This window comes from Podarcis liolepis (assembly GCF_965112155.1).
Source record: "Podarcis liolepis genome assembly, chromosome: 5".
Lineage (NCBI taxonomy): Eukaryota > Metazoa > Chordata > Lepidosauria > Squamata > Lacertidae > Podarcis > Podarcis liolepis.
In genome coordinates, this window is record NC_139556.1 from 98449321 (window position 1) to 98471480 (window position 22160).

The 22160-nt window shown below is 46.4% G+C and overlaps 2 protein-coding genes and 1 long non-coding RNA gene across 7 annotated transcripts in view; 2 read left to right on the plus strand and 1 right to left on the minus strand.

Annotated features, from left to right (window-relative positions):
• The window catches only part of RNPEPL1 (arginyl aminopeptidase like 1), a 33156-nt gene extending 27262 nt beyond the window's left edge, over positions 1-5894 (plus strand). For both annotated transcript variants that reach the window (XM_083504014.1, XM_083504013.1), the window contains exon 11: positions 2741-5894. In XM_083504014.1, the coding sequence (XP_083360140.1) occupies positions 2741-3013 (273 nt within the window). In that variant the 3' untranslated portion in view covers positions 3014-5894. The remainder of the gene's footprint in view (positions 1-2740) is intronic.
• Positions 5895-7129: 1235 nt separating this feature from the next.
• CAPN10 (calpain 10) overlaps positions 7130-22160 on the plus strand; it is a 29194-nt gene continuing 14163 nt past the window's right edge. Inside the window, exons 1-7 of one of the 4 annotated variants that reach the window (XM_083504166.1) lie at positions 7130-7301; positions 11768-11856; positions 13117-13263; positions 16636-16767; positions 17897-18093; positions 20189-20406; positions 21687-21828. In XM_083504166.1, coding sequence (XP_083360292.1) covers positions 11854-11856; positions 13117-13263; positions 16636-16767; positions 17897-18093; positions 20189-20406; positions 21687-21828 — 839 coding nt within the window. In that variant the 5' untranslated portion in view covers positions 7130-7301; positions 11768-11853. Of the gene's footprint in view, positions 7302-7915; positions 8278-9564; positions 9855-11767; positions 11857-13059; positions 13264-16635; positions 16768-17896; positions 18094-20188; positions 20407-21686; positions 21829-22160 lie in introns of those variants that run through there. The other 3 variants (XM_083504169.1, XM_083504167.1, XM_083504168.1) reach the window with 3 other exon arrangements.
• Positions 13694-22160, minus strand: part of LOC310707474 — a 68535-nt gene continuing 60068 nt past the window's right edge. Inside the window, exon 2 of the long non-coding RNA XR_014526482.1 lies at positions 13694-14046. This is a non-coding gene — a long non-coding RNA (uncharacterized lncRNA). The remainder of the gene's footprint in view (positions 14047-22160) is intronic.

The following is a 22160-nucleotide window of genomic DNA, read 5'->3' on the forward strand; positions in this document are numbered from 1 at the left end:
ACTAACTTCCAGATTAAAAACACCCTGCGTCTCTCGGGTGCGTGATATTTGGGCATGAAACAACCCTGGAACTCCTGCTGATTGACTGAGTGTGTCGTGCAGTTTGTCGGCACGTGGAAACTGGTGGCTGAACTCATTGGTGGGCTGGATGAGGTTAGGCAGGTCAGTATTATGTTTTCTGTAGGGCAGGCAGAGGACTGAGGCTGAGAGAGGGTGGCTCGCCAAAGGCCGCCTGCCGAGTTTAAGGTTGGGAGCCAAACCAAGACTTCCTGATCCGTAGGAGGTGCTTTACACGGAGGAGGGAATCAAGAGGTGGAGGAAAAGTTTGGATGTGGGTAGGAAGAGGAGGAGTAGTTTGGATTTGATATCCCGCTTTATTACTACCTGAAGGAGTCTCAAAGCGGCGAACATTCTCCTTTCCCTTCCTCCCCCACAACAAACACTCTGTGAGGTGAGTGAGGCTGAGAGACTTCAAAGAAGTGTGACTGGCCCAAGGTCACCCAGCAGCTGCATGTGGAGGAGGAGAGGACCCGGCGAACCCGGTTCACCAGATTACGAGTCTACCGCTCTTAACCACTACACCACACTGGCTCTGGGTAGGAATGGTGCGAAGAAGCATCGCCCAAGAGGAGAGAGGAGGGATAAGAGATGAGAAGAGATGAGGGTGTAACAAGAAGGACTCAATGAAATTAATGGACATCGCTAACAGGTAGGTAGCCGTGTTGGTCTGCCGTAGTCAAAACAAAATTAAAAAATTCCTTCCAGTAGCACCTTAGAGACCAACTAAGTTTGTTATTGGTATGAGCTTTTGTGTGCATGCACACTTCTTCAGATCTGAAGAAGTGTGCGTGCATGGAAGGAATTTTTTTATTTTGTTAAGAGTTCAGTGCGTCTGAGTGTATCTTGGGTGCAACTCATGGTGTTTCAGTAGATTTTAAGAAGCCAATATATTTATATCTTCACTTTTGAATCCCTATTATTATTATTATTATTATTATTATTATTATTATTTTCATTTCTATACTGCTTTATATATTTTTTTATAGATATTTATTAAGAATTTTCCATTTTAAAAAGCCAAAAAGAAAAAACAAAAAGAAAAATTAAAAACATATACAGTTTACAATCCTTATTTTCTATAACATATTTCCCTGACTTCCCCACACCTCCCCTTCTTATATTCCAATTCAAATTGTTAATTCAACAAGTTCTTATCCCCAATTTTTAACCTTTTTATATTTGATTCATTTTAAAAAATCGATTTTACCTTATAAACATCATAATTTATATATAAGTACTCATTCTTAAATCCTTTTTTCTAAAGTCGACCCAAATTCCCTTCCACGAATTACCCACTTTTCATACTGATAACAAAACAGAATAAGAAGAAAAAGACGAATTATACTTATACACCCTTTGGATCCCCAAACCCCACCCCATCCCCTTTCCCGGATTCAATCCCCAACAAATGTCCATCAGTCTTAATCTGCTATCAGCCTGGAGAGCTCACGTCCGAGGCTCTTAATTGTCTCTCAGTTCCTCTCTGCCGGTTTTTTTGATAGTCCAGTCCTTAATATTAAACACCAGATCTCGGAGATGCTCTGGCCCAATAGGGACAGTGTTTCCTCCAGCCAGACCCCCATACTTAAAAGTGGAGCCCAAATTTTGTTTCTTGCTCCTTTCAAGTCCAAATGTCCCCAAAGCTCCAACTTTCACCTTAATCAAATTTGTAATCCTTAGATCTTCAGATCTCCACATAGGGAGATCTCTCCATTCTTCAATCTCCAATTTGGACCAGATTTTCATCATCAAATTCTTATTTTCCTTTGTAGCCATCATGTCAGGACTCTGGCTCTCCTTTGTCATCTGCAACACCACATCTCCTCCTTCCCTTTCATCAAAAACAACATGTGTCTCTTTCTCCACACTCTCAAAGTTCTCAAATTTCTTCTCTTGTCCAGCTGCGTGAGCTTCCCGGATCAAATCCTTGTCAAATTCAATGCACTTGTTTACTGTTAAGTCCAGGATTGCAACGTTGGTAGCCAACTGCTTTATATTTTTAAGGGGGGGAATCTCAAAACAGTTTACAACCTACATTAAAACAGGAAATAAAACAATTCAGAATAAAACATTACTGAAGAAAGTTGAATATAATGTGTACAGTTAAATACAATTAACATTCAAACAAATTTCACAGGAAACTAAAATATTATCCTAAACATTAAAAAAAAAAACTGCAGAGGAGGTTGACTGCAGAATGCACCTTTAGCAGAGCAAAGTTTCTTAAAAAAATATCTTAAACATTTCAAAAGAAAACAGTGAAGTCAAATATAAAAGGCACATTTGAAACAGCATAACTAGCAAAATAATAAAATAGTCTCATTTGCATAGAACATATCTGCCGCTGTGCTCTCTAGTACTTTTCCTTTTACTAGGATACAAGAATAATGTGTTTGCACAATAATAAAAATGTTTTTGTGGGAGAGGGTTATTGGTTTGTTTTTGTTTCGTTATGTATTTTGTGTTCTTATTTTGTATTTTTATGTCGTGAACTGCCCTGTGCTCTTTGGATGAAGGGTGATATACAAATTTTAATAATAATAATAATAATAATAATAATAATAGGCCAGTCCTTTGGCTGGCTTATGCAGTACCACCAATCTATCAGATTTCCTTGTTAGCTCTAAACCAGAATGCATATTTATTTTTGTACGGTCACTGAGTCCCATTTGTATTGCAGATGTCGCGGATGTACACGATTCCATTGTACGAGGACCTCTGCACCGGCACCCTGAAGTCGTTTGCCTTGGACATTTTCTACCAGACCCAGAACCAGTTGCACCCCAACTTGCGGAAGACCATTCAGCAGATCTTGACGCAGGGCCTGAACCCGCTCCTTGCCATGGATGCGGCAGCTGTTATGGCAGACCCTCTGGCTGCTGTGGTAGAGGACAAGCCCCCAGAAGCTGCACACAGTGCCATTTCTCTCAGGGACGTAAACGTGTCTGCTTAGCTCCCCAGCTCATGCCGGGCCTTTGAAAGTGGAGGAGCAGCCAGGCGAGGGGCAACGTGAACCAAGTGCTGCCTCCTGACCCTCTGTGCCACAGCTTGGGGGGGAGATTGGATCTCTTGTCGTCGCTCCCACCCACCCCCGCCCCCATCACACACACAAATGTGCCTTCCGGTGCCCGATTCGTTGGCACAGCCAGATATCAGGGATGTCTCCCCTTCTAGCTGCAAGCGGGAACTGTTACGGGATGGATCTGTTGACTTGATGCATCATGAATGTGGATTCCAGGGCGACTTTTGTTCTCCCACTGCAAGCGGGAAGAGTTCTCTCTTGGGCACTTGGGAGGGTCTGTGTCCTCCAGGCCTTCAGAGAGGCAAAGTCGCCACTGGCTGTGCACTGACAAGGAAGTAAAGGGAGTGGGGAACACGATCAGGATCATGGAGATTTGAAGGTTTGGCAGCATTCTGCAAAGAACAGAAAAGGAGTGATGGGGGAGTCTGTTCCGTTTTTGTGCTCTTTTACTGTGTTACTCAGGAGGTGGAGGGTTTAGAACAACGCCTTCAAGCAATGCCTTGGTTTCATCAAGCTGGTCAAGCGTTAAAGGCTAGGAGACGGGGTGGATTTGAAATCCTCCCTCATTTCACTTCTGATTTTCTCCGTTACGGGACATTTGACACCCAACCCCACTCAACTAACTGCAATGGGGCCAGGGGCCTGTTTTCCTAAAACTACGCTGCAAATCCTTCATTAGTGTCTGGAACGCAGCTCTGAAAACAGCAGGTAAGGATGACTCGCATCCCCAACTCATATTGCAAATTAACAAATGGGATGCAATGGCAAACTCAGGCACAATCCTCCGGTAACTTTCCACATTTGTTAAATGTGCAAATTCTGCTCATTTTAAAGGAGGCCAGAAGAAGTGAAGATTCTGTCGGATTGTCTCTCTGGTCTGTTGGTGCTTCCCAATGGTCATAGGAATGGACAAACAGGCTAGGTTTTGAGTACAGAATGATACGCTTTGTGTCCTGTTCAGCCTGTGTCTTGGCTAAGGACATTTTTAAGTCTCTCTCTCTCTCTCTGGATGAGAAAGCAACCGTTGAATATGAAAGCCAGCTTCTTCCAAAGCCGTCTCTTGAGATCAGAGCCATGCTGCCCATCAGCAAAGCCTTTCCTTCCTGGCCATTAGGCAGAGAGAAACAGAGACTGACTATGCAATGCCCTTCTGACCAGCCAGCCGAACTGCCGTCTGTCAAAAGTGAATGGAAGGGCAACCGTATGTAGAGGCATTGGTGCATCTTTCAGAAGATGGCTGGAAGTGGACAAAATGGTGCAGCGTCACATTTTCCTGCTGTGGGAGCGGCTGTGTTTTTAATATCTCTCTCTGAGCGCCTTTTTCTGCAAGAAGCAGAGAGCTGAGGATTGAACAAATAGGTCTACAATGAGGCTTCCAACGAAAATCAAACAGGGTGCTGGGAATTGCCATATCTTCCAGGGGTGGAGGCAGTATAGGAATGTGTGTGTTTTTTTAAATTAACTCTGTTTGCCTTTTTGAGAGTTGAGTGTGCCCGAAGGGCTGCTTAACGCTTCGTGGTAGGTGAGAATATTCTGGTGCTTGCTGCTGTGATCCTGTAAAGAACAGATGGGGAAGCCTTGGATTCATGGGCTGGATGGATGCAAACCTCAGAGGCTTCCCATCAGGCTCCCTGAACGTCTCCTCTTTGGCCCCCCTGCTACTTGAGTTCTGTGCTGGCTGCAGGAGGGAGGGAGAAAGCGGCAAACTACAGGCACTGGGACTTGGTCCAGATGGGGAGCGTACCCAAGGGGGATAAAAGCCCTTGACCTCCCACACCATGGCTCCGATCTGTATCAGGCTCCCAGCACCTACAGTTTGCATCGCCAAAAAAAAGATCTGTTGAATGAACTGGGTTGGGGTTTTTTTGGTAATGCAAATTGCAGGTGGGGGGGAGGCTGCTCTATGTTCAGTGTGTGTGTTTTTGTCTGATAAGGGTGTGTGACTTCGTGTATCTGGCCCTCCCTTTGCTGAAACGTCACTGCTTTTCTCAGCCCGAAGAGTCCCCCCCCCCACCGTAGATGTCTTGTCCCCGTGCACTTGGGGAACACGTGGCAGACTCTTCCTTGGGATTTGCAGTCGGTGATTCCCTTGCAGTTTTTGGACACACACAATTCCCCTCCTCATTTCCCTGTCTGTTGCACAAAGTAGTGTGGAGCAGCCATGGGTTTTGCCTGCTCTCGTGACCACCACATTTCAACAAGAACATTGGTTAATGTCGCCTGTTCTGGAAAAAGAGAGGCCACATTCAACTCACATTGCAGACAGGAGCGAGGCATCTCAGAAGCAGTCCGAACATACAAAAATAGTAGGTGCTTGCTGTTTACATATCTGTTCTCTCCACCCATTCTTTGATTTTAAATTGATTTTCAGGCAGCGTCAGTGTTTCGCCTCAAAGTTTGATAAAGCAATAATGAACTACAGGCATCGGAAAGATGCTTCACCTAATTTGTGGTACCTTGAAGTCACAGCAAGCTCGTCTCTCCCTCACAACAGAGATTAAATTTAGTTAAAATTAGTGGGGGATATGGTGGGGGGTTCCCTCCCTTTCCACACACCCACCTGATACATTGCAAACAATTGGCCACTCTTTGCATGCACCCCCCTTTGACAGCAGTTCCAGCCTGGCAGAGTCTTGCCCCCCCCCCCACCTTGCACCCTGGGCTGCCTTGGGCCTCTGTTTATTGCAATCCTCCCCCCACCCGGAGAGAATGTATGTAACCCTGGTGGAAATTCCTTTTAAACGTACATTGATGCCTTATGATAACATCACTGATAAATGTTGAATTAAACTAAACTTTGTGACTTTCTGAATCTCTGTTTTGCCTGTTTTCCCGCCCCCCACTGCACCATCTATGCTTGTCTCAACCTCAGCCCCACCCACCCCAGACAAATATCACAGCAGGGCACGAAAGTATTGATGCAAGTTTCACAGACTTTGCCAGAGGCACACTTAATTACTTATTTCTGGGCATTAATGGACCACTTGCCATCCAGTTCTCATGGTGAGTTACAAAATTTTAAAACAGTAACACTATGCACACTAAATCAATTTGAGCACTGTTAAGATCACCAGCACAAAACCTAACAGCAGTCATCCCTAAAATGCCTGGGCAAATTAACAGTGCTTAGCCGGGTGATTCCAGGTTCAAAACTCCCTCCCCAGGGAAGGATGTAAGGCCCCTTCAGCAAGTATTTTTCAGCAAACCTTAAGAATTTCTTGGTTTGCTCAATGTTGGTTGCTTCTTTGTGATTAGATTTCTATATACAGTAGTAATGAGATTCAAGTACTGAGCAATCACAGCCTGACCCAGTAGCTAGGAGTCTGCTTGCTCTTTAAAGCTGGATTAGCAACGGATCCATAACAATGCAGAGCAGGATCACTGGTGGAATGTAGGCATGGACCATGGGTATAGCCAGGATATTTGTTGGGGGGACAATAAATAAATTGGTTGGTGTTTTAATGTAGCTTTCACCTAACAAGTTTTGGCCAGCAGTAACTTCACGTATATGCGAATAGAATCTCAACTGGTGGCGAACGGTCAGAAAAAGAGATCCTGGGGTCGGTGTGTGGCAACTGCGAAAAAGGGAAATTCCATGTGCAATTAAGTGAGGGGAGGCGGGTGCAAATGAAAAGACCTGGAATGATCCTAAGATTTATCTTGCCAGCAGGTATTTTTAAAAACCCTAACAAGCTGTGGTCTGCACTGCAAGGACAGCAAAGATTGCAGAAGACGAGTGAGCCCAGTTTTTGAATTCAAGGCAGCTCAAGTCCCCAGATGCGGGTTGATAACCGGGAGGTTCCATTTTTGTGTGCTACTAACCATTCCTCTTATTTGGCACTCTGTGCCAGAGCTTGAGTTACTGTTTTTAGAAAATGCACAGCTTGCCTACGCTCAAAGATCTGAAAGGAGAAAACAACAACAACACCGGGACAGTTTTGCACAGACGAGAGGGAGGAAATAAGCCAAGGGCATGCTGGGACGTGTAGTTCCTCCGGCCAGCAATGCATGCTGGGAGCCTTGCAGCTCGTCGTCGCAGATGCATGATGGGAATAGTAGTTTTCTAGGCTACAAAGGTAGTGCACGGGGGTTTGTGTGTGTGTGTGTTTTGCACCGGGAACAAGGGGGTTTTGCTATTGGTCGTGGCTGCATTGTGTGCTTCGGACCTTCCTTTGGGTTGGCTGGAGAGAGGAGATCTCCGCTGCGATCTGGCTGAAAGGTGGGACCGGGGATGATGGATGCAGAGCGCGCTGTGCAAGGGGCGAAAGGGGCTGCTTGCTTGCTTGCACGACCATGCCTGCCTGCCTGCAGAGTTGCTTTGCCATGGGAAGAGAACAAGAGGGGCTTTGTTTGCTAGGGCAAGGGGAGGAAGCGGAAGCCAAGGTAGGGCTGCCCCAGGCATGGCTTTGCCTTGATTCCAGGCGGGGAACCTGGCGTGCTAGAATTCGCTGCCATCCAGAAATGGAGGTGGCCATTTGCTTGAAGGGCGCTAAAAGGGGGTGCGCAATCGGCAGCGATCGGGCATGGCATCTAGCGAGCCTCCATGTTCCGAGGCACTGTACCTGTGACTCACAGGTGCTGGGCGCGCAAAAGAGGGAGGCCCGGCTTGCTGGGCAGATCCTGAAAGACTGGGATGGACAGGCCTTCGGTGTGGTCCAGGGTGCTGGGTTTCCAGTGGCGTAGCGTGGGGGGGGGTGCAGGGGGGGCCGGCCGCACCGGGCGCAACATCTGGGGGGTTAGGGTTAGGGGGCGCAAATCCACGGGTTAGGGGGCGCAAATTACTTGCCTTGCCCCGGGTGCTGACAACCCACGCTACGCCACTGTGGGTTTCTGCTTGGAATGGCGATGCAATGCAACACAGAACAAGGCGCCTGGGCTTTTTAGTTGTTGTGGAAATTATCATCATGCCCTGAAGTGGGTTGCTGCCTTCCTCTCTTTCTTTTTCCTGATTAAAGTTCAGCCTGTTGCACAGCAGCTGAAAGCACAGATTTAGAAGATGGGGCTGGAGGGGATGGCATGCATATAGACGCATTATACTGGCTTGGGGTGTCGCACCACCAGGCCTTGGGAAGCCATGAAGCTCACCGGGTGACCTGTCACTGGCTCCCAACCTAACCTGCCTCGCAGGGTTGTTGTGAGGGTGAAATGGGGAAGGGGAGAATCAAGGAGACCGCCATGGGATCCCTGGAGGAAAGGTAGGATAGGAACGTCATGAAGAAATAGCTTGGATCTGCGGTGAGAAAGATGGGGATTGGGGCTAGATCAACCATGAAGCAAAATAAGCGTGAAGAGAAGGGGGCCACCACAGCAATTTAAAGCCTACTACATAAATGAAAAAAATGCATGATAATGATAATAATTTTATTTTTTATACCTCGCCCATCTGGCTGGGTTTCCATACACACACACATAATACAGTGGTGCCTCACAAGACGAAATTAATTCGTTCCGCAATTCTCTTCGTCTTGCGGTTTTTTCGTCTTGCGATGCACGGTTTCCCATAGGAATGCATTGAAAATCAATTAATGCGTTCCTAGGGAAACCGCCTTCAGACCAGGTCCGGGGACAGTCTGTCCCCGGACCTCTTCTGAAGGCTGGGGGGGGGGGACAAGGGCTTTTCTTCCCACCCCCAGCATTTTAAAAAACCCCGGGACAGCGGAGGACTTCTCCGCTGTGCGGGGCTATCTTAAAATGCTGGCGGGCGGCATTTTAAAATCGCTCCGAACAGCGGAGGACTTCTCCGCTGTCCGGGGCGATTTAAAAGCCCCTGGGAAGGCAGGCAGGGGGGACAAAGACTTTCGCCCCCTGCCCGCCTTCAGAAGGTGTTCCCGCCCCCCGCCCCACTTCGGAACAGCTTTCCGAAGTGGGGCGGATGGGGCAGGTGTCCCCGCCCCCCCGCCCCACTTCGGAACAGCTTTCCGAAGTGGGGCGGATGGGGCCGGGTGTCCCCGCCCCCCGCCCCACTTCGGAACAGCTTTCCGAAGTGGGGCGGCGGGGCCGGGTGTCCCCGCCCCCCGCCCCACTTCGGAACAGCTTTCCGAAGTGGGGCGGCGGGGGCAGGTGTTCCCCCGAGCGCTTCTAAAGGCGGGCGGCTGGGAGGGAATCCCTTGGCCCCCCGCTGGACTTCCCGAAGCTCTTTTGAAGTCCGGCGGGGGTCCAAGGGATTCCTTCCCAGCCGCCCACGTTTAAAAGCACTCCGGGGAAAGCAGCGAAGTGCGCTGCTTTCCCAGGCGCTTCTAAATGCGCTGCGCTTCCCCGCTGTCCCAGAGATTTCCCTATGGGCTTTCGTCTTGCGAAGCAAGCCCATAGGGAAATTCGTTTTGCGAAGCGCCTCCAAAACGGAAAACCCTTTCGTCTAGCGGGTTTTCCGTCTTGCGAGGCGTTCGTCTTGCGGGGTACCACTGTAATAATAATAATAATAATAATAATAATAATAATAATAATAATAGGAATAATAGATATTAATGGTATACATTAATCTTGGAAATACAACAAAATTTGAATCTGTCAACTGGCAAAGCGCCACTCGGTCCACTGAAGCTCACATGTTTGCTGGTTGCGTCGGCTGAATTAGACATATACGGAGTCATCAAAATCTTTTAAAGCGCTTAGGGCCTCTAAAGGTCTCAATCCAGCCCTGAGGGGGTAGGCTGACATGTCCACCGGTGTGGCCCCACGTGCGTTTGTGGGGGACAAGGGACATGAGGTGTCACTGGCTTTTGATAGCATGAAAGAACATGGTGTTGGCGATGCAACATCCATGTTGGTTATGGTGAATCTGGGGTTGCTGAGGGTGAAGATGCTCTGCTGCGCTTCTGATGTCGCTTTTGGGGGGGGGGTCAGTTGTGTCCAAGGATGCCTGCGGTCTCATCCACACACCATACATTTAAAGCGCAAGACTCCCCCCCCCACACACAAAAAAGAACCCTGGGAACTGTAGTTTGCCCCCTCACAAGTGCCAGCGCCTTCTCCAAACTACAGTTCCCAGGATTCTTTGGCAAAGGCAAATCATGTGCTTTAAATGTGTGGTGTGGGCGCAAAGACCCATAAATGGGGTTTTTCTGTGGGGGCTATTGTGAGCATTTCATTGTTGCTTGGCATTGTGTGGGGAAGAAGTGTGAGCAGGGTTGATGAAGGGAGCGGCCTCTTCAAACTGCCTCCACATGAGAAGGGCAGCACGCTGTTTGTGTTTGCTTATTTATTGTACAACATTTGTATACCGCTTTACCTGACAGAAAACCCCTAAGCGATTTGCAAAGAGCAATCCAAAATATTAATTTAAAAATACAATTATTATCGTTATTATTATTATCTGACGGGGGGTTGCTCTGGCTACTCTAGGCGGCTTCCGACAATTAATAAAACCACAGTAAAACGTCAAACATTAAAAACTTCCCTATACAGGCCTGCCTTCAGATATCCTCTAAAAGTCAGATAGTTGTTTAATAATAATAAAAGGTGTAAATATAAAATTATAAAATATAAATAAACACTGCCCTTTAAAAATAATCCTAGATAAATGAAAAGGCAGCATTTTTCTCCGAACACCTGATACATTTGTGCCAAGTCATGCAACAACATAAACAGAATTCTGGGAGCTGTAGTTAATGGTGCTGTTAGGAGCTCCCTTGTCCCCCTCATGGAGCTACAGTGGTGCCCCGCAAGACGAATGCCTCGCAAGACGGAAAACCAGCTAGACGAAAGGGTTTTCCGTTTTTGAGTTGCTTCGCAAGACAAATTTCCCTATGGGCTTGCTTCGCAAGATGAAAATGTCTTGCGAGTCTTGATATTTTTTTCCGCTCCCCCCCTTTTTCTAAGCCGCTAATAGCCTTTTAGCAGCTAAGCCGCTAAGCCTTTAATAGCCGCTAAACCGCTAATAGCGCTAATCCGTTAAGCCGCTAATAGGGTTGCTTTGCAAGACGAAAAAACCACTAGACGAAGAGACTCGCGGAACGGATTAATTTCGTCTTGCGAGGCACCACTGTACCAGCCCCTCTTCCCAGGGAACTCCGGGAATTGTAGCGCCCCCAAGGAGAGGAGGGTCTCCTAACAGCTCTCAGGACCTTTAACAAACTACAGTTCCCAGGATTCTTTTGGGGAAGATTTGATGGTTTAAAGCACAATACTGCTTTATGTCTATAGTGCCAGTGGGGCTTGTTGCAAGTAAATGGGAAAATGTTCATTTATTTTGCCATATCTCCCTATCCTGTTCTGGCAATGCTGGCATCACCATCGCCTCCTCGGCCAGGGCCAACCTCATAAGAACAGCAAATTATATTTATATCAGGGGCAGAAATTTGGAGTTTCCGGTTACAGAGTTTTGATTCTGTTTGCTTTGCCTGAAAGGCCCGGAAAACCTCATTGCTTCTCACTCGGCTCCTCACCGTGTAGAGCTGTGGTTCCCACACGCCCCACAGGGGGGCAATTTGATTTTTAAGTGAGGCAATTTGAGAATGAGTTTAGACTTTAGACCAAGTTAATGGCCTTTTAGGCTTCCTCCGCGTGAATAGGAGATCCCTTTTTGAATAATAAGAATTATATGTCACGGGGGGGGGGGGGCGTCAGGATTTTAGAGATGCTCAGGTGGGACACGGCCAAAAAAAGGTTGGGAATCACTAGTATCAAGTCTTGTTTTCCCCATGCAAACTGATTCCTTTCTCTGTACCCCCCCCCCGATTTGTATAGACCCAGCTTGTGGGTTCTTTAGGACGTATCCGGGGTTTCTGAATGAAGACTATTGCAGGTAAAAGGGACGGAAACAGAGAGCAGGCATGGTAAGCGACTTAACGTTCATTTCACGCTAGGGGGAGCAGGAGTCTGATTTTTCTTGTCTACCTATAGGGTAAGGAGAGCATTCGCTATTTTAGAGCATCTCTGGACTTGGTCCACAGGCAGCGCAAAGTCATCCCTAAATGACGTTGCAGTTCTCTTCCCTAACATCCCTCCTTTAATGGACTCCCAAAAGTTTCACGGTCCCTGCCAGGTGCTTCTGGGAAGCCCACAAGTGAGTTGTGAGGGCAACAGCCTTCTCTTGCTCTCTGCCTCTTGAATCTTTTGTGCAAAGGTATACTGCCTTTGAAGCTGGAGGCTCCTTTTGGCTGTCATGCCTAACCAGCCCAGGGATCTGACCAGTCCTGTTTCAAAGCTAGTGGCCATTCCCAGTGAGTTCTGTAAGTTAACTATGCCTTGCATGAAGAAGTCTTTCCTTTTATCTGACTCAAAACCTCCTGCCCAGTCCATTCTGTGATCCCGAGCTCTTGTATTAGAAAGGAGCCTCTTTTGGGGGGCCTACAGGACCGCCGCTCCCGGTCTGCCCCACGGAGGACCTTAAGGTCCATAAATAGCAACACCCTAGAGGTTCCAGGCCCTAATAAAGTCAGATTAGCCTCAACCAGAGCCAGGGCCTTCTCAGCGGTGGCTCTGGCCTGGTGGAACGCTCTGTCTCATGAGACCAGGGCCCTGCAGGATCTGATTTCTTTCCGCAGGGCCTGTAAGACAGAGTTGTTCCGCTTGGCCTTCGGCTTGGAATCAACTTGATCTCCTCCCCCTCTTTCCTTTTTCCTTTTTCCTTCTGTGATGGAACTCCTATTTGGGGACTTCCCTGGCTTTTTTCTGGCCCACGTAGGACCAGTCTGGATAGTTGGCCTTGGTGAAGATTTGACGTTTTCATCCCCAAAAAGTTTTTGATTTGAGTTCCTGCTGAAATGAGGCTGCATTTTAATGTTATATTTTAATCTTGTTTTTAAGTTGTATTTTAATCAACTTGTTTTTATTATTGGTTGTTAGCTGCCCTGAGCCCAGTCTTGGCTAGGGAGGCGGGGTATAAATAAAATTTATTATTATTATTATTGTTATTATTATTGTTGTTGTTGTTGTTGTCTTCTTTGCTTTCTCTCCTCTCCCACCACCCTTTCTTTTCTGACAGTGTGTATCTTTATAACTGTGATCCCTTTCCCTCCTTTCTGATACGGTTGCAGGTTTAAATTGGAGTCCTGCAGCCTCTGATGTTGATGCAAATATTTGCTGTTTCATAGAAGATGCTGGGAGACCGGGAGCCGTCGGATCTCAAGGGAGATCTTTACAAGGACCTCGCATTCCCGGCTAACGACGACTCTCTCTTTTTTAACTACTCGACTCCTCTGGCTCATTTCAGGGGGGAGATTTGTTGGCTGAGACCTCAGGTTTGTTTTGGCTCCTCCACACACCCTATTTATTGTGCTTTTGTGATGATTTGTGCTCAGGGCAGTTAAACGCAATCCCACTTTCAATACTGTTTGCATCTGCCAAGGTTTTGGAGTAGTCAAACTGCTTCACTTCCAACCAGTGCATGTGCTGTAACTTCCAGGTGAAATCCAGTAACTTTTCATACCACAAATGTCCTGGTTTATCCTTTGACCCGTTCCACATCTCTGAGCACTCGATTGTTTAGTGTGGCAACGCCTGCACATTGGAACTCCCTGCCTCTTGAGATCAAGCAAGCAGGCTCCTTCACTGAGGCGTTCCCAAAGTAAAGGAAAGATTGAACTCTGATTAATAAGAATACACACAGAGGCTTGAACCGGCAAGACTCTGGGAAGGGTGCGTATAATAATCTCTCTCTGTGTGCCTCCAGCCCCTGGCCCAGGTCGTTTTATTCACAAAAGAACTTTTTTACAGAGTGTTCGTAAGAACCAATCAGATTTCTTCTGAGCATTTCAACAAACCCCACGTGGGGAAAAGTTAAACTACCAAAACTAATTAAGCATGAGGTAAATAAAACAGAACTACAAAGGAGTGCATTTGGCAACCCCTGAGGTCATAAACAAGCAATACACATGATAAGAAGGATGGCCAGGAGGACAGCGATCATTATCACCTTGTGAAACCTGTTTCCTGGCCCTAAGATTAACATCCTAGGATTAACATATCAGAAAGGCTGCTTCAAAGAAACTTTCCCACTGTCTTTGATGACCCAGGATGCCTGCCTGTCTAAGTGTGTACGTGACTTGTGAAGAAAGAGAAATGGGACAGGGATGCAGAGGTGTGGATTGATCAAGAATCATATCAAAATAGTTCAAACCCAGTCAACGCAATGCTTCCATTGCTGACACAGATGGCTTACTCTATATTTGTTATAATTCTTCATAGCAATCCCACCTGATCACTGTACTCTTTTTGGTGCCTGCAAATAACATTCTTGTTTAGACAAGCCTACCCATCTGCTTAGGAAGTTGGGGAAATTTTAATCTGTTTTAGTAATTATTATTATTATTATTATTATTATTATTTACTATTTATACCCTGCCCATCTGGCTGAGTTTCCCCAGCCACTCTGGGCAGCTCCCAATCAAGTGTTAAAAACAGTACAGCGTTACATATTAAAAACTTCCCTGAACAGGGCTGCCTTAAGATGTCTTCTGAATGTCAGGTAGTTGTTTATCTCTTTGACATCTGATGGGAGGGCGTTACACAGGGCGGGCGCAACTACCGAGAAGGCCCTCTGTCTGGTTCCCTGTAGCCTCACTTCTCGCAATGAGGGAACCGCCAGAAGGGTTTTTTTTTTTTTTACTGTCAAGTGGTGTGTAATTTTTAAAATTAAATTAATAAATAAAATACATGCAAAACCCACCAGCCTACAGAGGCCATTTGACTGATGTGGGGTTTTTTTAAAGCAAAATCCTAGTGAGTAGCCGAACAAATAACAAATTTACCGTATTTTTTGCTCCTAAATAGTAAGGGGAAATGTGTGTGCGTCTTATGGAGCGAATGCAGGCTGCGCAGCTATCCCAGAAGCCAGAACAGCAAGAGGGATTGCTGCTTTCGCTGCGCAGCGATCCCTCTTGCTGGTCTGGCTTCTGGGATTCAGAATATTCTTTTTCTTGTTTTCCTCCTCGAAAAACTAGGTGTGTCTTATGGTCTGGTATGTCTTATAGAACGAAAAATACAGTAGGTTGTTGGGTTGTTTTGTTTTGTTTTAATCATCCCAGGATGAGGACAAGAGTGAGGCTCTTAAGAGCAGCCATGGTGGATTATTGATTTCATAAAATCATAGAATCTGCAGTGAACTGGGTTTCCCAGCTGGCCTGAGCCACATCAACCCAATCTAGGCATTTTAGTACTCCATGTGGTCAGGCGGAGCGGGAACAAGGATGCAAGTCTGTTTGTCCTCGCCAATGTGGAGGGTCAGCTTCTGAAACAGGGAGCCTTTTCAATTGTGGGGAAGGATGCTTCCCAGGTGATTTAGAAATCATGTGAGGAGCCTCCATTTGTATTGTATTTTTTTTTGGGGGGGGTGTTGTTAACACACTCATCCCCACCCTCCTTCATTCCATTCTAATTGTGCAAATAGAATCCCAGATCAACCTCATTCCTGCTCCTGTGCTTCAGGTGAAAAGTTTGCAAAACCACGTTTTATTTTTAACAGGGCACCCCTGTCTTTATGCAGACGTAAAGGTAAAGGACCTCTGACAGTTAAGTCCAGTCACAGGTGGCTTTCGGGTTGCGATGCTCATCTTGCTTTACAGGCCCAGGGAGCCGGTGTACAGCTTCCGGGTCATGTGGCCAGCATGACTAAGCCGCTTCTGGCGAACCAGAGCAGCGCACGGAAACGCCGTTTACCTTCCCGCCGGAGTGGTACCTATTTATCTACTTGCACTTTGACATGCTTTCGAACTGCTAGGTTGGCAGGAGCAGGGACCGAGCAACGGGAGCTCACCCCGTCGTGGGGATTCGAACCGCCGACCTTCGGATCGGCAAGTCTTAGGCTCTGTGGTTTAACCCACAGCGCCACCCGTGTCCCTTACTATAAAAAAAAAATTGATGCACATTTGAAAAACAGTGGGGAAGCTGTACTAGGAAATGCAGGTTTGCTTTGGATGGGGCAAGCGGAGGTTATTTTGGTGCGAAACAATTGGCTCCTGTCTTAGCTGGTGGAAACTTACAGTACCATTTTTTTCTCTCCCCAGAACTTGCTTCTCCATTCTTAAAACCTTAGGTTTATTTTCCACCTCTGTGCACAGCATCTGAGGGTTGATTTATGACCCATGACAGCAGCTGCCCATTTATAGATAATGAGTACCTGTATGATCACACCATTCCAGATTTTTCCAGAGCAGTGACTTGTTACACAATTGCCTCATGCTTAATTTGAGGAAAGCATGGTCCTTAACTACCAAAAAAAGAGCCCAAATTAATAATCAAATAATAAAATTACTTACATGCTTTAGCTAATTCTGCAACTTTTCAAAATAGGTAGCAAGTGAATCGGGCAGGGAGCACTGGCTTAGTCACAAATGATGAAGTACAGAACATGCAATAGAATTATAGAATCGTAGAGTTCGAAGGGCCCTGGGGGGTCATCTAGTCCAACCCCCGGCAGTTGCAGGAATCTCCACCACAGCATTCGTGACAGATGGCCATCCAGCTTCTGCTTAAAAACCTCCAAGGAATAGAACCAACCTGTTCTGTAAAACCACTCAAAGCAGAATCCCAGAGCCTTGCTGTTTAATCCTGAAATACAATTGGCTCTATAAAAAGTTAGCAGTAAACTTGCACTGTCTCTTTCTCCCCACCAGGAGATTTGTTCTACGCCTCGATTATTTTCCGACAATCAATATGAGTGGCAAGTCAAGCAAGGGATGCTGGGAGACTGCTGGTTCCTGTGTGCCTGTGCCGCTTTGCAGAAGAGTAAATACTTGTTGGCCAAGGTACAGGACACTGCTGCTCCTTTGACTGGGAGAGGATCCATGTTCTTACGGTCTGGTTCTCTGCAGATGTTTTGAACTACAACTCCCACCAGCCCCAGCCAACATGATGAATGGCCAGGAATGATGGGAGTTTCAGTCCAAAACACTGGGAGGACAACAGGTTGCGGATGTTTGACTCTCTATCTGTTTTGGCACCAGGAAGTCTAGCTTGGCACAGTGCCTCTGAAACATAAAGTGCATTTTACTGCATTATTTTTATTTTATTTCATTTAATTTATTAATGTCACAATAAAAATATGAATTTTTTACATAGTAATACACATTACATTATATTACATTATATAAATTCACATTTTCACATTCCATTATGTACCAACATCTAGCCATTTCTTATTTGCTTCTTATTTCTTGCCCTGTGTCTTCCCTCCACCTGTGCATAACTTCCTTGTTATTATTTTATAACTTTGTTATTGTGATTGTATTTTTGTATCTTAATAATTAAACATACATTCTTATATATCTGTTTAACTTAACTTTGTGAAATCAGTTTATACAAATCAATAAATTCTTGTTGGTCATGTAGTCTTCTACGCATTTCCATTCCTGTTTGAGATTTTGATTAGATTGCATTCTAATTGTTGCCCTCATTTTTGCTAATTCAATCATTTCAAAAAATTGATGTCGCCAATCTTTCATTGATGGTACTTCTACTTTTACTGCATTATTATTACCTGATTGATTCAAAACAGGTCCTTTAAATCACTCCAAATCTCACCGCTGATTCCCAGTCAGATTAAACTTCACATATTAAGCAGAAGTTTCTGTTTAGGAAATGAGAGGAAGAATAGATACGGATGTCTGGCCAAGGTGTGTTTGGAAGAGTAGAGAAGGGGCCATATGTTACCAAAGCACTGCCCTGCTCCTTGTGCAATTTCCCCAGGTTGCACATATGTTTTTAAGATTTTTTCCTATAGCCATAAGGACTAGAATCTTGCTATGTTTTAAGAAGGCAGGAAGGAAAGGAGTCTTCGGGCGCCTACACCCTCAGGCAGCAAGCCCACAAACGCAGAATGCAAAAGCCTTTGCCTGCTCCTGTTGCCTCTGACTTGCTCTTGTTTTGTTCTCGCAGGTGATACCTCCGGGTCAGCCCAGCTGGAGAGATGAGAAATACAGAGGCTGTTTCACTTGCCGGGTCTGGCAATTTGGGCACTGGGTGGAGGTGACCATAGACGACCGCCTGCCTTGCCTGGGGGGCAAGCTCTGCTTCTCGCAGTGCCAGACAGAAGATGTGTTTTGGCTCCCTCTCCTGGAAAAGGCCTATGCCAAGTACGTGTGGAGGGACCTGCCCTGGAGGGGATTGCAAAGCGGGTGCCTGGCTGCACAGATGCACACAGCAATTTTCAAACAAGTCTTGGTTGCGCTGAGTGTTCCTTTTGTGTGTGATCTTCCACACATGGAAGTGGTCGGAAGAACCCTGAAGGGGCGTAAACATTTGAAAGCTTGCCTGGCTTCATTACTTTGACACCGGGAATTAATACAAAATGAGAGGATTTCCCTGATAATTCCCTAAAGGAAAACAGCTCGTCTATTAGGACTGACAATCAGTCCATTGTGTTGCCTTGTTCCTCTTTGGGCAGAGCCAAGTGACAGGCCAAACATTTGCCCTCTAGGGGCTCAAAAGGTCTCCTTAACTTCTGGGAGAGAAACGAGCCCAGAAATCCCAGGAACTTAATTATAGGACGACAGTTCCTATTGTGACACACCTGCTCCTTTTTTTTTTTTTTTTAATACAGTGGTACCTCGGGTTAAGTACTTAATTTGTTCCGGAGGTCTATTCTTAACCTGAAACTGTTCTTAACCTGAAGCACCACTTTAGCTAATGGGGCCTCCCACTACTGCTGCGCCGCCGGAGCACAATATCTGTTCTCATCCTGAAGCAAAGTTCTTAACCTGAAGCACTATTTCTGGGTTAGCGGAGTCTGTAACCTGAAGCGTATGTAACCCGAGGTACCACTGTACATTTTTATTAATTTTTAACATATTAATTCCAACATTCATACAACATAACTTCTCATCCTATACAATATTTTTTGACTTCTGCCAATGCCTCTGATGATTTTCCATTATTTATCATATATTATACATTTCTTGGGACGCGGGTGGCTGTGGGTAAAACCTCAGCGCCTAGGACTTGCCGATCGCATGGTTGGCGGTTCAAATCCCCGCGGCGGGGTGAGCTCCCGTCGTTCGGTCCCAGCTCCTGCCCACCTAGCAGTTCGAAAGCACCCTTAAGTGCAAGTAGATAAATAGGTACCGCTTTATAGCGGGAAGGTAAACGGCGTTTCCGTGTGCTGCTCTGGTGCAGGCTTGCCAGAGCAGCTTCGTCACACTGGCCACGTGACCCGGAAGTGTCTTCGGACAGCGCTGGCTCCCGGCCTCTAGAGTGAGATGAGCGCACAACCCTAGCGTCTGTCAAGACTGGCTCGTACGGGCAGGGGTACCTTTACCTTTATACTTTTCTTAATTTCATATTACCTTTAATACCCTTAACTAATAATTCTTCTCATTGTCTTTTTTGCTATATTTCAAATAATTCACCTTACAAAACTTCTTGCAAAGACTTACCTGCTACTCTTGATGGGGTTCTCCCAGTGGATAAAATCAAGAAAAATTATGCATTGTACAGTTTTAAAACAAGCCCCTGTTGAATTATGGGTTGTGGAATTGGCTTGTTAAACTGGCCAGGGTTTGTGATGAAACACCACTCTTGGTTCACACTCAAGAAGAAGCTAAGATTAGGAGGAACTGGAAGGAAATGCTGGCCCAGTCACTCTCCCAGCAGCATGGGAGTAACTTTTCTGGGGAGTGTTTGGGCCCAAGGCCTGGCTCAGCCTCATTCCCATTCCTGTATGCAGTACTAAACCATGGTTTAGTGTTACATGCAAACGTGGCTTGTGTGTCCTTTGCAGTCCTTGTTTTCTTTTCCAGAATTGCCCTTAGCTGTGCTTTCTGCTTAGTGAGGACTGAATTTGTGGAAAAGTTAGTTACCTCTTCAGATTTTTCTAAACAAAAATCTTTTCAGCAGGATTCTAGATGCTTTCCAAATCCGGTGCACTTATTTTTCTTCCTTACAAAAATACGCGTGGATGACATAGCGTTTTCCATTTGTGTGGATAATTTTGGCTGCTGGTGCCCAATGTATCAGAGTTGCCTGGTCTTGCAAAACACACCGAAAGCTTCTAGCCACCAAAAATATTTAGTAGGCTTGACTCGTCTCAGTAACTCTGATACATTCGCCACTCATTGATGCACTAGCGGATTTCCCAAGGATTGGCAGGGACTTTACATGTTTTCACCAACTTCAGCTTTCTTTTGAAGTACTGGTATGATGTCCTGGAGTTTTTGTGTTTTCTCTCTCTAGGGTGCATGGATCTTACGAACAGCTCTGGGCAGGCCAGGTTGCTGACGCTCTTGTGGATCTGACAGGAGGCCTAGCGGAGAGGTGGTCCCTAAAAGACCCAGGCCGGAGCACAGAAAGGGAGAGGGCAGGCAAAGTTTTGGAGAAGGCGGTATTTAGGAGACTGATGAACTTGAAAGAGAAATGCGTAATGAGCTGCTCCGTCTTCAGCTCACGGCAAGGTAAACATGCAGCTCTTTAAAGCCTGTTCAGTCTCAGAATTTAGCTGGGCAAGAAGCCTGTGGATGGCCAGGCCGCTTTCTGAAATGCGTCTGTTGTAAGTGGTTTTCATTTTCAAGGTTTTGACAAGTGGTGCCTCGCAAGACGGACAATCACACCCTTGTACAGTGGTGCCTCGTTCTGTGATCCGTTCTGTGATTCTGTTCTGTGATTCTCTTCGTCTAGCGGTTTTTTCGTCTTGCGAAGCAAGCCCATTGATGGATTAGCGGATTAGCGCTATTAGCGGCTTTTACCGGCTTATCTGCTGATCGGATCAGCTGATAAGCGGCTTAGAGGCTTAGAAAAGGGGGGGGGGGAGGAAAAAAAACCAGCAGGAACTCGCAAGACATTGTCGTCTTGCGAAGCAAGCCCATAGGAAATTCGTTTTGCGAAGCACCTCCAAAACGGAAAACTATTTCATCTAGCGAGTTTTCCGTCTTGCAAGGCATTCGTCTTGCGGGACACCACTGTATTTCATTGCTGAGGTGCAGTTAGCATTCGAAACCATAATCTAAAACACAGTACAGTAACTAGAAGCGTAACTAAAACCATTAGCGATACTGTTATCCCAGTATAGTTACTCTGGCTGCACTGAAGTTTTCTGCAAATAAATAAGACCTTGAACTGGTGCCTGGAGAAAGATAATAGGAAGGGGGTGTTGGCGAATGGCCCCCTCGGGAAAGGCTGACTCCTCTTCCCAGGCACTGGGGCCTGTTGCCGGTGATCTGCCCCGGGCTGGTCTTCGGTCAGTCCAGAGATCGGTAATAAGCGACACTCCCCTTTTGAGAGATGCACACTGCCTTTCTCCTTGCATGTCAGCAGAAGAAAGAAAAACAGTCTGAAAGTAGTCTAATCCATTCTACTTTATTCCTGGACTGTACACTGTACACGAGCTTGCACAGAGGATGTCTGCTCTCTCAGAAACCTCCGTACAACTCACTCACTCCCCCTTTGCAGCAACAACAGGAAGGTCTCAAGTTACACTGAGAACACAACCCTGAGAAGAGCGTTGAACATCCTGTCTCACGCTCAGAAACATCAGATGAATCACATGGTGTAAACAATGAGCTGCTAGTTAGCAGCTGCTGAGCACTCATATCCCAGCAGGGGGTTCCATAAACTGGGAGCTGCCATTGCAAAGAGATGATGTTTGCATGTCTGTGGGGCATTTCTCCCCCCCCCCCGGGGTGAAATGAATGCTGCTCATTTTTTAAACCACTGCTTGCCTTCTCCGCATGCCCAGGTACCAGCGAACTGGGGGAGTTCCATGCCTTCATCGTTGTGGACATGCAGGACCTCTCCAAAGTGTCCCGGAAGGAGATCATCCTGCTGCGGATCCGTAATCCCTGGGGAAGGCGTTGCTGGAAAGGGCCCTGGAGGGAGGGGTGAGTGAGTGTTCCACATGCCAGTTTCTTAAGGATGCTCCTGTGCCGTGCTTCTGTCCCTGCGTGGGCCTTTCATCGGATGCCATTTGCAAACACCATAAATGCTTATTCAGGTCTGTCCTCAAGCCAGGAAGCGAGTTGCTTATATCGGTTCGGGAGGATTCTTCATACGTTGGTAGTGGTGGCAGAACTCTTAATTGCCCCATTCGCAGCCCAGTTCCCTTTTTTGAAGGGCTGTAAAGGGGGACATTGACGACTGGTTGAGGCTGGTAGGGTAGGATGCAGGGAGCCCAACCCTAGGTGGCGCTAGAGCCCATGACAGGCAGAGCCAG